Raw genomic sequence first — 13,761 nt, forward strand, 5'->3', positions numbered from 1 at the left:
GACAGGTTACCCAGAATGCCCCATTCTGATCTCTACAGGTTCCTTGGAATGTTAAAAATCAAAGTATTTCAGGATGCACTGTAGAGTCTTACCGTCTTCCTCGGTCAATATGCTTATTGGCCTACTCCGAATGCCTTCACCTTTGAGTGTACTAGCAGACACCTCGATTACATAATGGGTATACTTTTTCAGTCCTGAACAGAAATGAAATAGATAAATTAACTCAGAGAATAGATCCATTAATAATATGCAAAGAGGTAAACAATGGGATGATTCTCAATTCAACACTCTTCCAAAAGTAAAAGCTAAATAAACTCGGATTGATTCTCAGACTAAACATCTAAAAGGGGCCTGCAGAGATGGCTCAGTGCGTAGCTATGGAAAATTGGAGACCTTAGTTCAAATCCCTAGACTATATATAACGCTAAGCACAGTACTGTGTAACCAGAACCTCATTGTTGATGCAGTAAGATGGGAGATACAGTCAGGACATCTGCAGAAGCTCACAGGCCATCTAACTTGGCACATGCAGTCCAGAGGCAAACAACCAAGAGATCCTGCCTCCTATGAGGAGAAAAATGAACACAAACACTCGACATCTTCTAACCTCCAAAAGAGTGCAATCACACACACACACACACACACACACACACACAACATCCCTTCTGTTGTGAATATAAGATATGACATTGTAGAAAATGCCACACCTAGAGTATTTTCATATGACTATCATAAATTCTCACATTATTTTGTTAGAAATAATGTTCTTATTCCCAGTAATATAAATAACCATGACTAAGTTATTTTAACCTATTGGGTTAATATCTTGTGGTCATGCTGTCAATCAGAAAGGTAGATATCAAGAAGTAGAATTGTATTTTACCTCCAATGGTTTGAGTCAAAGAGGTTGTATTTATAGTTCTTGCCTCATGGCTATTACTTCTCTTGAGGTAAATTGTGTATTTTTGTATGATGCCGTTGGGACTCCTTGGGGGAAGGAAGGATATCTCAATCTCTCCTGAAGAAATGTTTTTGTAAGTAATATTTTCTGGTGCACTATCAGGCACTAAAGAAAAAATTGAAGATATAATTTTATAAAACGCTTGTACCCTAAAACTGCATGGATCAAAGTTTCTCACAATTGCAAGAAGATCTGTGAACACAAACATTAACCATGGAATGACAGTATGCTACACGTTATAAACACAGTGCAGTTTGAAGAAACTTTAGCAACTAAAAAATGGAGAGATCATCTCAAAGGAAAATACAAGCTATGATTCCTCAGAGGAACTTTATATAATTTTGGAGATGTTTCAAATTGAGATTTTTATTTTCACACAATGAATACACTATTGAGTCCTAAGTACTGCATAAAAAATAACTTGAATCATTTTTACATAAGAGATTGGATTGGCATTCAAGTCCAGTCGAAGAATTGACAAGAGCAAGATGAAAGCATGTTCAGACACTTGAAACCCAACAGAAAATACAATAAACATATCTTAAATATGCTAAATTATAAATAAGAGAGTGTGGTTGCATTTTGTGTATTTTAATGTTTTTGAGATGATAGACAGGGGGAATGTTGTTTATTATCATTTTAAAAATATTTAATGCAGTTATACATATTATATGCATATGTGTGCTCCTAAATATATATAAATATAAACTACTCAGTCTTTATAATGTTAGGTGTATGTATATGATCTCAGGGTAGCCTTAACTATATTCTAATTTTTTATCTTTATATCCACAGATAGGTGTTTTTCTTACTTTTCACAAAAGAAGCATTTCTTTGCAACAGATGGGTTTTAAAGAGCATATGTATCAGAGGGGAATGTTCAAGGTTGCAACAACAGTGGTTTAAAAGTTCCTTCAGACAGCAGAAACAATAATAACAATTCAAAGGAGCAATTAAACAATGCAAACAAAATATCTGAACATTATCACATTTTATGGTTCTATTATCAGACTTTTTTTTCTCTCTGAAGACAGGAATTTAACCGTTTTATTATTGGTACTGCAAATATAGTAGACATAAAATTACTACTGACAAACATGGAATAATAAAACCCAGAAATCCCTGAAAGCACAGATACAGTGATCTCTCCTCAGTGCGTGCCAGTTAGGCGCTATCACAGCTAAGGCATTTAGAGAAAAGCTGACGCAAAAGTGAAAACATCCTAAACTTTGATAAAAAAATTAAAATTCAATCCATAGACATCAGGAACAATGGCTTGCAATATAATCCTACTGTCTCTTCCTAAGGATTCTAAATCTTTAGTACTACCTGAAACCAATCTGCTGCAGTGACAAAAATCTTCAGCAAGCACCTTAACTTCTTTTGTCATCTTCTGTATATAAGTAAAAGTTTGAGTCTAGTGAGGACACGGGCTCCAAGGATTCAGAGATACTAAATTTGCTTTCCTTTCATAATCCCAATAACACTTGGATCTAGGACCTGAGAAGCTACAGTTATGAATCCTCTTTCTGAGTTCAGCTACTTTCTATTTCCCTCTTCCTGAAGAACCACAGATCTTTTACAAGCCTCGTTCATTAGGCATCACTGAGGCACTCCCCTAAGTCACATGCTTAAACAGGTTGCATCTTATACACGATAGTCTCTTGATACCACATCTTCAGAAATCTTAAAGAGTTTTATCATCCAAGGAAACTAGCTTTTCCTCTACCACCCTTAGAGGTGTCAACATCCGCACAAATATTATGTTCAATCCCCTGAACTCTGCATCCCCTGATCTCTTTAACCCTAATAATATTTTCTTCTACTTCAGCTTCAAGTTGACTTTCATAGCAATATCTCAGACTTTGTGGTTCGGCGATTGTCAATCTTCCTCCATCTGTCTGCTACCTCGTACCTTTACAGGTTACTGATTCTTGCACTCTTGATCTAAAAAACTCTGCCTTTACCCAGTTTTCATTGCCCATTGTCTCTGGTGTGTTCTTACTTGCCTACACTCAGGCTAGTCCCCAGCATCTTCCTAAATAGTCCACAACCATCTTCACCAACTTCATCTTCTGCCTTGCTCATCTGACTGTCTCCATCTATGTATATGACAACTCAATCATGCATGAACATTCCAAGCGGAATATCTGAAAATGGCTACCAGAAAAACACCAATGAAACATCTTTCCCCTTGGAACAGCCACTTAGGAACTTCTACGCCTGAGATCATGGGTATCTCTTTTCAACACTGATTGCCAATATTTCTTTTAGTTACTTCAGTCTAGAGACCAGAAAGAGTTCATATCCCAAGAAGAACACAAACGCAATTAGAACAAGAGCTGAAATCAATGCGATAGAAACAACAGCAAAAAGGGAAAAAAAATAATATAAAAAAACAATGACACAGAGTTGTCTCTTTTTTTGAGAAAATCAATATGATTAATAAACTCTTATCCAAACTAACTAAAAGGCAGAGAGGGGCTGTCCATATTAACAAAATTAGAAATAAAAATGGGACCATAACAATTGATACCAAGAAAATTTAGAAAATCAAAAGTAGATCCTTTAGAAATCTGCCCTTCACGAAATTTAAAAAAAGGGGGGATAAATTTTTTGACACATAGGACTTACTGAAGTTAAATCTGCTAAGGAATTAAACAGTCCTATTGAATAATAATCCCTATGGAAACAGAAGTTGTAATTAACGTTTCCCAACCCCTCTAGCCCCAGTGCCAGATGCATTGAGCACATAATTTTACCAGACTTTCAAAGAGTTAACAGCAAAACTTCTCAAATTATTCTACAAAATTGAAACAGAAGAAACATTGCCCAATTTATTTTCTGAGGCCACGGTCATCCTGATACCTAAACCACACAAAGACTCAATAAAGAAAGAAAACTCATGAACGTAGATACAAACATTCTCGATAAAATACTCGCGAACCAATTCCAAGAACACATGGTAAAGATTAAGTAGGCTTTACCCCAAAGATGCAGGGATGGTTCAATATACAAAAATCAGTAATGTAATCCACCATATAAAAAAGAGAAGAAAAGTAAAAACCCACAGTGATATCTCAGTAGATTCAGAAAAGACCTTTAGTAAAAGTCCTGTAGATATTAGGTATCCAAGTGACATAACACAACATAATAAAGGTAGTTTACAGCAAGACCATAGCCAATACCAAATTAAATGGAGAGAAACTCAAAGTAATTCCACTAAAATCAAGAACTAGACAAGGTTGCCCACTCTCTCACTTATTCAATACAGTAGTTGAAGTCTTAGCTAGATAATAAGACAATTTAAAGAGATCAAGAAGATAAAAGTGGGAAATGAAGATGTGAAAGTTTCATTACTTTGAGATGTTATGATAGCATACATAAGTGATCCTTAAAATTCCACCAGGGAGTATTTAACAATTATTGACTGCAGCAAGAGGGAGAATTAGACATGGGTAGCCTAATTGATTATCCAACATCCAGGGGTCAGTCTTGAAATCAGATACATAGAAGCAGCACTTAACAGACTTTGTGTGTATTTGTGTGTATGTGTAAAACAATAATAATCAAAGGGGAAAGGCCATGAATTTGAGGAGAGTAATGAGGGGGTCCATGGTTGGAGTAGGAGGGACTGATTTTAGGGAGTAAAAGAAAGATGAGAAATGATGAGATTATATTTTTCTTTTTTAGATTATAACTTAATACAACATTTCTCCCTTTCTTTTCTTCCTTTCTAACCCTCTCTTATATCCCCTCCTACTCTTTGAAATTCATGGCTAACTGTTATCATATGAATATGTATATGTATGTGTGTATATGTGTATAGAAACATCATATATCCACAAAATTAGACATATATTAACAAAATCAGAAATATGAGGTAATATAAACAGACACCAAGAAAATCCACAGAATCAACAGAAGATATTTTTAAAAACATGTACTCCATTGAAAATTTAAAAATTTAAAGGAGGGGGGTTGGGGATTTAGCTCAGTGGTAGAGCACTTGCCTAGCAAGCGCAAGGCCCTGGGTTCGGTCTCCAGCTTTGAAAAAAAAAAAGAAAAAAGTAAAAAGAAAAAAAGAAAATTTAAAGGAAAAATGGATATTTTTCTTCATACATACAGATAGACATATATATATGTATATGTATACATATATATATAGAGAGAGAGATATGATATAGACATCTAACCTGTTCAGATCATATAATGTTATATGTATGTATGCTTTAAGGGATGACCATTTTGCACTAGACAACCAACTAGTGTTCTTTTTCTTACAGAAGACCACCTTCCCTGCTCCCGTCTTTACTCTGTTTCCTATAGATTTTAGGTAAAGTTGAGACTTTCTCCATTAACACCTCATGAACTTCGTTTATCCAGTTTGGCAGGTTCATTGGTATTATTTCAGTCAACACATGCTTGGGCAGTCATGTTGTTGAGATTTTATGGATATACTATCAGGTATTACCTCTTAAAATATTTCTGCCTCCTCTTCAACAGTAATCTCTGAACCTTCGGTATGGAGGTGTCTTATAGATGTATTTATTAAAACTGGGTCCAGAAGCCATAATACATAGGTGAGAAGCAACCAAGATTCCTATCCAACTATGATGCCTATGAACCAGATCAACAACCACCTGACACAATAACCCGCAGGTACAGTAGTGCCACAAATATCTTGGTGGTAACCAACAACTCCTCTACATAGACTTAAGACCTGTTCAACAGGAAGGAAACCAAGCCTGGCAATGGAAACCTAGCAAACTGTTCTGTGCTAAAAAAAAAAGTCATGCTTTTAGAGGAGAATCAATGACCACTAATTTTCTAAACAAGTAAAATCCCTGCCAATGATAAATAAACATTTTCTCCTGCTTTAAAATATTTTTATTAATTTATTCTCTCATATATTACATTCTGATTACAGTTTCTCCTTCCTCTTCTCCTCCCAGTGTTTTCCTGTCCCTCACCTCCTCCTGACCCCCACCTCCTTTTTATTTATCTATTCCTTCTCGATTTCCTTTCAAAAAATCACCATCCTTCCCAGAGATATCAACAAAACAGGGAATATCAAGTTTTAATAAGACTAGGCACCTCCCCTCAAATTAAGGCTGGATGAGGCAGCCCAATAAGAGAACAAGGGTCTCCAAACCAGGCAAAAGTATCAGAAACAGTCTCTGTTCTCTCTATTAGGAGTTCAACAAAAACACCAAGCTACACAATTAATACACACACACACACACACACACACACACACAGAGGGCCTATGTTAGACCCACTCTCGCTCCCCGAATGTCTGTTCAGATTCACTGAGCAGTGCACCCCTATGAGTCCAGATTAGTTGAGTCCGTTGGTTTTCCTGTGGAGTTGTTGACCAACCATCTGACTCCTACAATCCTTCCTCACCCTTCCTCACCTTTTAGTAGGATTTTCCAAGTGTTGCACAAGAAAATTTGGTTTTATACTCACAGATAAGTTTAGTCTTCACTATCATCAAGAAAAATTTCCTTTGCAACAGATGTTCTACACCCGGATACCGGGAAAGGGAATAACACTCGAAATGTATATAAAAAATACTCAAGTTAATAAAAAATAAATAAATAAATAAATAAATAAATAAATAAATAAAATGTAAAAAAAAATTCAGAGTTGTGGTGCCTAGCTCCAAATACACAAAACATAACCTACGGCTCAGAGAACATGTGGGAGGGGGCAGAAAGAATCTAAGAGCCAGAGGGTACAGTACTTTGCTGTGACATTGTAATTCCTGGTAGTACTAGAAGTAGTGTGAACTGGACAAGGATAATAGCGACACACAGTCCAACCTGGAGGAGAAAAGTCCATTAGACCTTCCTTAAACATGCACAAAGAACTGTAGCAACTGAGGAAATCTGGGAACAAGATAGGAAAGATCATACCAGCTGGTTTCCCATTGCCAAAGAGTCAAACTTGAAAACATACATACCTGTAATATTATATAGACTAAACTAAACATTTTAAAAATAAATGTGAGGGGTATAAATATCTATCTATGTATAGATCTATCTCTCTGTATGTACATGTGTGTGTCTCTCTAGCTTTCATTTATCTATCATCTATATTTGTCATCTATCTACCTATTTATCTATAATATCTATCATATCTATGTTTCTATCATCTATACCTATCCACCATATCTGTCATCTCTCTCACTCTCATTCTATCTCTCTATCTCTCTATCTCTCTATCTATCTATCTATCTATCTATCTATCTATCTATCACTTATCTATCTCTATACACATGTATGCAATAACTAGTAAGAAAAGAGGCTATGGATTTCAAGGAAAGGCAGGGGCTTATGGAAGGTTTTATAGAGAAAAAAGGGAAGAGGGTAGTGATATTAAATTACAATCTCAAAAAAATTTAAAAGATGGAGATCATGCGTGGTACTTGAAACCTAACTAACTATTCAAAGCTTGTGAAATCATGGTTTTTGGTGAAGAAACAAAATAAAAACCTCTTACTTACTAAACCAACATTATTCCTCACTGAAATCCATAAACGTTTGTCCTTAACCCACAGATAAGTGTAATCTTGACTACTTATCAAAGGAACGTCTCTTTGCAACAGCTGGAGGCTACTACAGGAAATCACACTCAATAAACATATTTGTCAAATCTATGTAATTACATTTCAACTAAAATATCACTCTTTTTAAAGTAATAATTTTAAAAATGATATAATTATATCATTCCCCCTTCCCTTTTAAGAAGAAAAAAATCCTCTAATTATAAAGGGTGGGGAAAGCTATTTAAAATGCTGTGGAAATAAAATTTTAATGAAGTATAACTTGAGACTTTGAAAGACACTTTGCAAAGGTGGGCCTCCAGCATTCCTTGGCTGCTATCAGTAACCAGGACAAAAATATGTCCCTGAACTCAGCATGACAGTCTTCATATTTTATTCATTTTTTCCCTAGGAGATACCCAGAGCTGAGTCGTCAGGCAGAGGAGTGACTCACTGATTTTTGAGGGTGGAGACACTCTGAGAATTTTCTCCTTTAGCATTCAGAATACTCACAATGCTAATAATAGCACAGTAATACTTGCCAGTTGAAATACTTCAACAAGAAATATAATTTGATTTGTGGTTATCATAAGGAATGCCGTAACAAAAATACCCTAAGACAATTTGCTTGGTATATAAAATTGTAAAGTAAAAGACAAATTTAAAGGATTTATCTATTCATATGTAAAAATTCATAGTATTCTTTCAGAATTTGGTATAAATCTGTGTCATATTCATTAGTGTTATTTAACCAAGTCAGGAAAGTTTGAAATAGTTATTTAAAGGCTTACCCTAAAGAAAGATATGTGGTAAGAGGGAAAGAGAATCTGTCTATGCCATCAACGGATTCGTTTTTATTGATTTTCCTTAGGTTGGTAATTACTGTATACTAAGAAAAAGAAAACGAACCTAATTTGTAAACTGCACGTTCTGTAACGAAAGCAAACCTACACACATCCACACTCATTCCCGCACGCACACAAAATCAGCTTGTATCGATCGTCCCCGTTTGAACGCCACAGATTACTTCCAAGAATAAACTCTAATAATCTAAACCTGACGATATTCTTGAATAGATTATTAATTCTCTTCTTTGTAATTATCAACATTATTACATCAATGAGTTATAACAACAGCAATACCTAAACCCTAAGTGAAGCGTGCTTTTTTTTGTGAGAAATTTTATTTTAATAATATTATTAAATTCTAAGAATAGACAGATTGCTATTTTGAAGTCATTCTTCCTCAGATGATATCCTAGAGTTCTTTTAAAACCCTTCTTATTCTGTCAAGGGAGATAAAGCTAGTAGCTCAATGGGAGCTAGGGCATCTCTCTGGTACCCACTGTCTTCTTCTGTACAGATGGCAGATGTGCAGGAGTTGTGGAAACTACTCCTTCAAGGGAGTGGGCCTCTCGGGCACTCAACACTATCCTCCACGAGCTGACCTCCAGCTTCTCAGAAGGCTGTCAAGCCAGCTCTGTGTGACCCACTAGAACAGGTGGGCCCGGAAGCTCAGGGATAGGTTTTCCCATCAACATTGTTATTTCATAGCTAGATCAGGAGTCTAATAAATGAACCCTGAAATGGGGCTCAGGAGACCAACCCTCAAGCCTTGACTTTACATTATCCACTATGATTTATTGGTTATTTTATTAAAATAGTCCTACTTTGCCTTGTCTTTAGAAAGTTCAGCATGCTTTTTTTAAAAAAAATTTTCTAGAACTAAAATTCTCATTTTAAATCACGTCTCAAGTTAAATTCTTGTATTCAATTATCCCTGCTTTAGAATTAAAATCGTTTGACAATGGATTGGAAATTCATTTACTTTTTCCACTATGAAGTAAAATATCACATGCCCTGCAATTTCCAGAAAACAATTGTTTTGTAATTCATCTTTAAAATGTGGTATATCCCTGATAAGATAATCACTTAAGAAATAAAATATCTAATAAGCAGTTTGCTTCTTCAAAATCACAATGGAGTAGAAAAATCATTTTCTTCCCCATGTTATTCAAAGATTAGATAGCCAACCACCACCATAAGCTGTGAGCTCCTCACTACATTTTATAATTTTCCAGCATGTACTTTGAGAATTAAGTGGGCTTGGTTTCAATTGCAGCTTTATCACCAGACAGCTGGCTGGCCTTCAGCAATTAAATTCCCACCAATTACTATGAACTTTAGGGAAATATGAAACCATTTTCCTCTATACTGCTATATGTTAGATAGGTATTGGAACACTGTAAATGTTTGCTGAATGAATGACCCTCTCAGAGCTTCAATTATTAATGACGGAAAACAATGGCTTAGTGTTGTACTCTACTCCACGATTAAGACAATCACTTACAGGTAAGCCATGAACAGAAACTGTGACACACAACAGGCTTTCAAAAACAAACCAGATCAACTAAGACAACAACAACAATGACGACAACAACAACAGCAAAACAATTGGACTAATGTAAAATAAAACCAAGTCACAAAACAACAATTATCCTCCTACCAAAAATCTGTCTTAAGGTTTAATATTCATAAAAGCTACCAAGCAGGGCAATATGTAATCTGATATCAATTAAGTCTCAAGGGTATAACAGCCCTGGATGCTACATAGTACTCCTTTTGTCATGCTGTATAGTACTCCTCTTGTCATTCTTAGTACTGCAGCTGTAATTATGACCATCCTTCTGTGTCTACAATGTTGTGACTTCTCATTATATTAAAGCTGTGTGAAGATCTCAAGAGATGACTCCCAGTGTCAGTAAACTACGTGCGAAATTCCTAGATCTCCAAGGTTGAGGACAGAATTTCACATTTGTTTCTGGATAACTAAGTGGGATTGGAGATATTTGACTATTTGTGACTTCCAACATGGGAAAACTCTGGAGTTCAGACTGAAGCCAGTCAGTCTAAGCTTATTCATGTAAATGTGTGGATAAAACAGTACCTTTCAATTAGACCTTACTTAGCATACATTGCAGATTTGACCTACTGGGAATAATTGCTCCTCCAATCACAACAGAAATGACAAACCAAGATTACTAGGTAAAATATTTATCTTGCACTAATTGTTCAGTCACAACGGAAACTGGGATACACATGACTTTTTTTTTCATTTTGCTTGTGTTATTTCTATATGCTGGAGTATCTGTCCACCGCGACTCCACATGCTTATTCAACAAGCTCTACATAATCATTCTGCCCACTCTACACTCATCCAAACACAGTTAATCTAGTCTTCTGAATGTGTCTTTGCTAAAGTCTGCAGGCACATTGGGTGAGTCTTCGGTATTTTTTAATGGTCTTTTATTTGAACAACTCACTGATCTTTTAGTAAAAAATCTTTTATACTGGAAATTAGTTTTTAAATTTTTAAGCACCTAAGTCTAGTCCTTATATTTTTCCAGAAAAATGTGAATACATTTCTTTTACACTAAAATTAAGAAAGAAGGTTTTTTTCTTTTTCTTATAAAAATACAAACAACAAAAAATTGTCAGCTAGTTTATTACATAAACAATCTAAGGAAACAAACAGGAAACCTTACCAGTCTCTGAAGTCCTTACAGACAGCAATGAGGATGACTGATTGCCATGGCCAAGTCTGGTATACGACCGGATAGAAATATTATAGAGTGTGTAAGGTTTCAGGTCACTTATAATGATGTCTGTGGTTGAGGTGTTTTTTACAAACAAGGTGTCTGCATTTTGGTAAAGCACCTCATAGGCAATAATGATCCCGTTAGGTTTTTCAGGCGGGGACCACTTCAATCTCAGTTCACTTGGAGACACACCAGTTACTTGGACATCTTGAGGTGATGATTCTGGCTCTGGGAAGAATAGAGCAAAAATTTCAAACCATGTTCTTTTCGTGCTCATTGTTTTAGACACTGACACGGCCATGAAGGAGAGTCAGTAAGAGAACAATACCCTTCCTTTCCTTCCTTCCTTCCTTCCTTCCTTCCTTCCTTCCTTCCTCCCTTCCTTCCTTTCCTTCCTTCCTGCTTTCCTCCCTTTGTTTTCTTCATCCCTTCCTTCCTTTTTAAATTATAAACATACTTTATATTCTTACCATCTTCTGGAGTTCTCACAAAGATGTCATTTTCTTCTGACAAAGAACTTTCCCCAACATGAGTTGAGGCAGCAACCCTCATTTTGTATCTTGTATATTTCTTCAACCCTAAAAGATAACAGATCTATGGTTTAAAATCTTCAAAAACTAACATTCTTACATTAGTGCCGTTTACCATAGGGACACTGTAAATACTTTATTAAAAGAAAGGACTGGCTGGCTCTCTAAGTCAGGTCTCATATACTCCTACTCTCCCAGATTCCTTGAGCTGTAAGGTTTTCCATGGAGATGCTATCAGTGATCTTTCCTGTAATGTTAAAGCAGTAACCTAAAGCCGAACAAAAGGGGGGGGGAGTTTTGGGCACACAGCAAGGAAAATTGGCACACACACCCTGTCAATTGAATTATCTCAGCTGGTTTTCAAGTGAGTTCACTCATTCAAGTCCTCAATAATAAATCATTTTCATTTACTAAGTATAATATTTCTTAGGATAATTGTGTGCCTGTAAAAGCTTTGAGACTATCCTTTTAAATTTGTGTAAATAGATGTAGGTAGAGAAACATGTTGCATTGTTATTTCCATAAACATTTCTAAGATACCCAAGTAGCGCACATCAACAAAATCCGGAGTGTGTCCTGGAACATTAAAGGTGTACAGAGTACACATTTTCCATCAGAGGAGTAGGAGGGCAAAAAGAAACACAACTTTTCCTTCTACCTGTGATGAGAAAGCTGTTATCTACAGTGGTCATCTGGAATGCTCTGTTTGTGTCCAGCTCCGTTGCGTAGATTGTGTAATGAGTGATCTTTCCATTGGGATATTCTGGAGGATCCCAATACAGTAAAATAGATGAAGAACTAATATTTTTATAGTTTATAATTTGGATGGAGCTTGGCACTTGAAAAGAAGAGTGAACAATTAATGGGAAGAACAAAGCCGAAGGCTTAATAACATAAATAATATTTTGAAGCAATTAATTCTAAGGAAATGCATTTGTACCTTGCTCACGTGTCCTAACAGTGAGGACCGTTGGTGGTCCTTCGCCCATGATGGTGAAAGCAGATACGCTAATCGTGTGCTCAGTGAATGGTACAAGCCGCCTGACAACGTAAGACAGCTGTTCGGCAGTGATGTCGGTCATATACTGATTCCTGGTGGTTACTATTGAAATCAACGGGAGAAAAAAGGGATATTTGGTTCTACCATCAAAATTAATTTTTTCTCAATACACCTATCAGGATATTATCCATTAATATCTTCATATATTTTCATATACAAAATATAATGGAAATATGACTCCTAATAAATATGAACATTTCATGAATTCTAGACTCCCCAATATCTACAAACATCTTGCTGTCATAAAATGTTTTAAAACATGTTAGCACTATTTCGAGAAAAAATATATAACATTCCAAGAAAGACTGGCTGAGGGTTTTTGTTGTTGTTTGCTTTTTTCCTGAAAGCAAACACTAGGCAACAGTATAAGAAAGAAACATTATAAATTTTAATTGCATACTTCAAGAAATGACCACTTTATTTGGACTCAAAATTTATTATACATTTATTAGTCCCAGTGATTGCTTAAAGCAAGTATTCTTGCTTAGTACTTAACTGACACATGCGTGTGCCTACAAAAAAGTCCAAGATATTTAGTTTATTTATAAATTTTGCCTATGAAATTTTAATGAGGAACTAAGCTAAATTTGAAATATCCAGGGGAGCAGCTGTGTGTCTTGATGCTTTAGTGCTGCCTCTCCTGGCTTTGCAGAAGAAGAGTAAAGATGTGTTGAATGAAATGCAATTTTCTTTTACTAATTCTATCACGAATAGAAGAGCGTGTTTTTTTTATTTTGGAAGGAGGCAAAAACCGTATCATAGAAGAGAACATGAAATAAATACTATTCCTACCTAACACTTTCTAAAAACCAAAGAAACACTAGAACGTACCTTCAGTTTGCCCTATATTATACCCTCCTTTTAGAAACAGTAAGATTCACTGACCCCTGAAGAGCAAGTGTAAGCACTAATGACAGCACCACATACCAGGGACACCTACACCTGTTTATTGCACCATGCGCTAGAGTTGTAACTTTCTGACCTATTTACCTTTAGTGACATTTGAAAACCTATTCGTCAAAGGCTGTGGAGACCGTGAGGCCTGTAAATGATTTGAAGATA

The 13,761-nt window shown here is 35.8% G+C and overlaps 1 protein-coding gene and 1 long non-coding RNA gene across 3 annotated transcripts in view; one reads left to right on the plus strand and one right to left on the minus strand.

Moving 5' to 3' along the window:
* LOC120093580 (uncharacterized) overlaps nt 1-13,761 on the plus strand; it is a 197,410-nt gene that overhangs the window by 156,881 nt on the left and 26,768 nt on the right. The gene's annotated exons all lie outside the window — the stretch shown is intronic.
* Nucleotides 1-13,761, minus strand: part of Ptprq (protein tyrosine phosphatase, receptor type, Q) — a 182,501-nt gene that overhangs the window by 137,712 nt on the left and 31,028 nt on the right. The window contains 6 exon segments of the mRNA NM_022925.2: nt 93-194; nt 884-1,066; nt 11,056-11,337; nt 11,580-11,687; nt 12,298-12,477; nt 12,580-12,741. Coding sequence (NP_075214.2) covers nt 93-194; nt 884-1,066; nt 11,056-11,337; nt 11,580-11,687; nt 12,298-12,477; nt 12,580-12,741 — 1,017 coding nt within the window.

The sequence above is a fragment of the Rattus norvegicus genome, chromosome 7 (assembly GCF_021556685.1).
Source record: "Rattus norvegicus strain SHRSP/BbbUtx chromosome 7, alternate assembly SHRSP_T2T, whole genome shotgun sequence".
Taxonomy (NCBI): domain Eukaryota; kingdom Metazoa; phylum Chordata; class Mammalia; order Rodentia; family Muridae; genus Rattus; species Rattus norvegicus.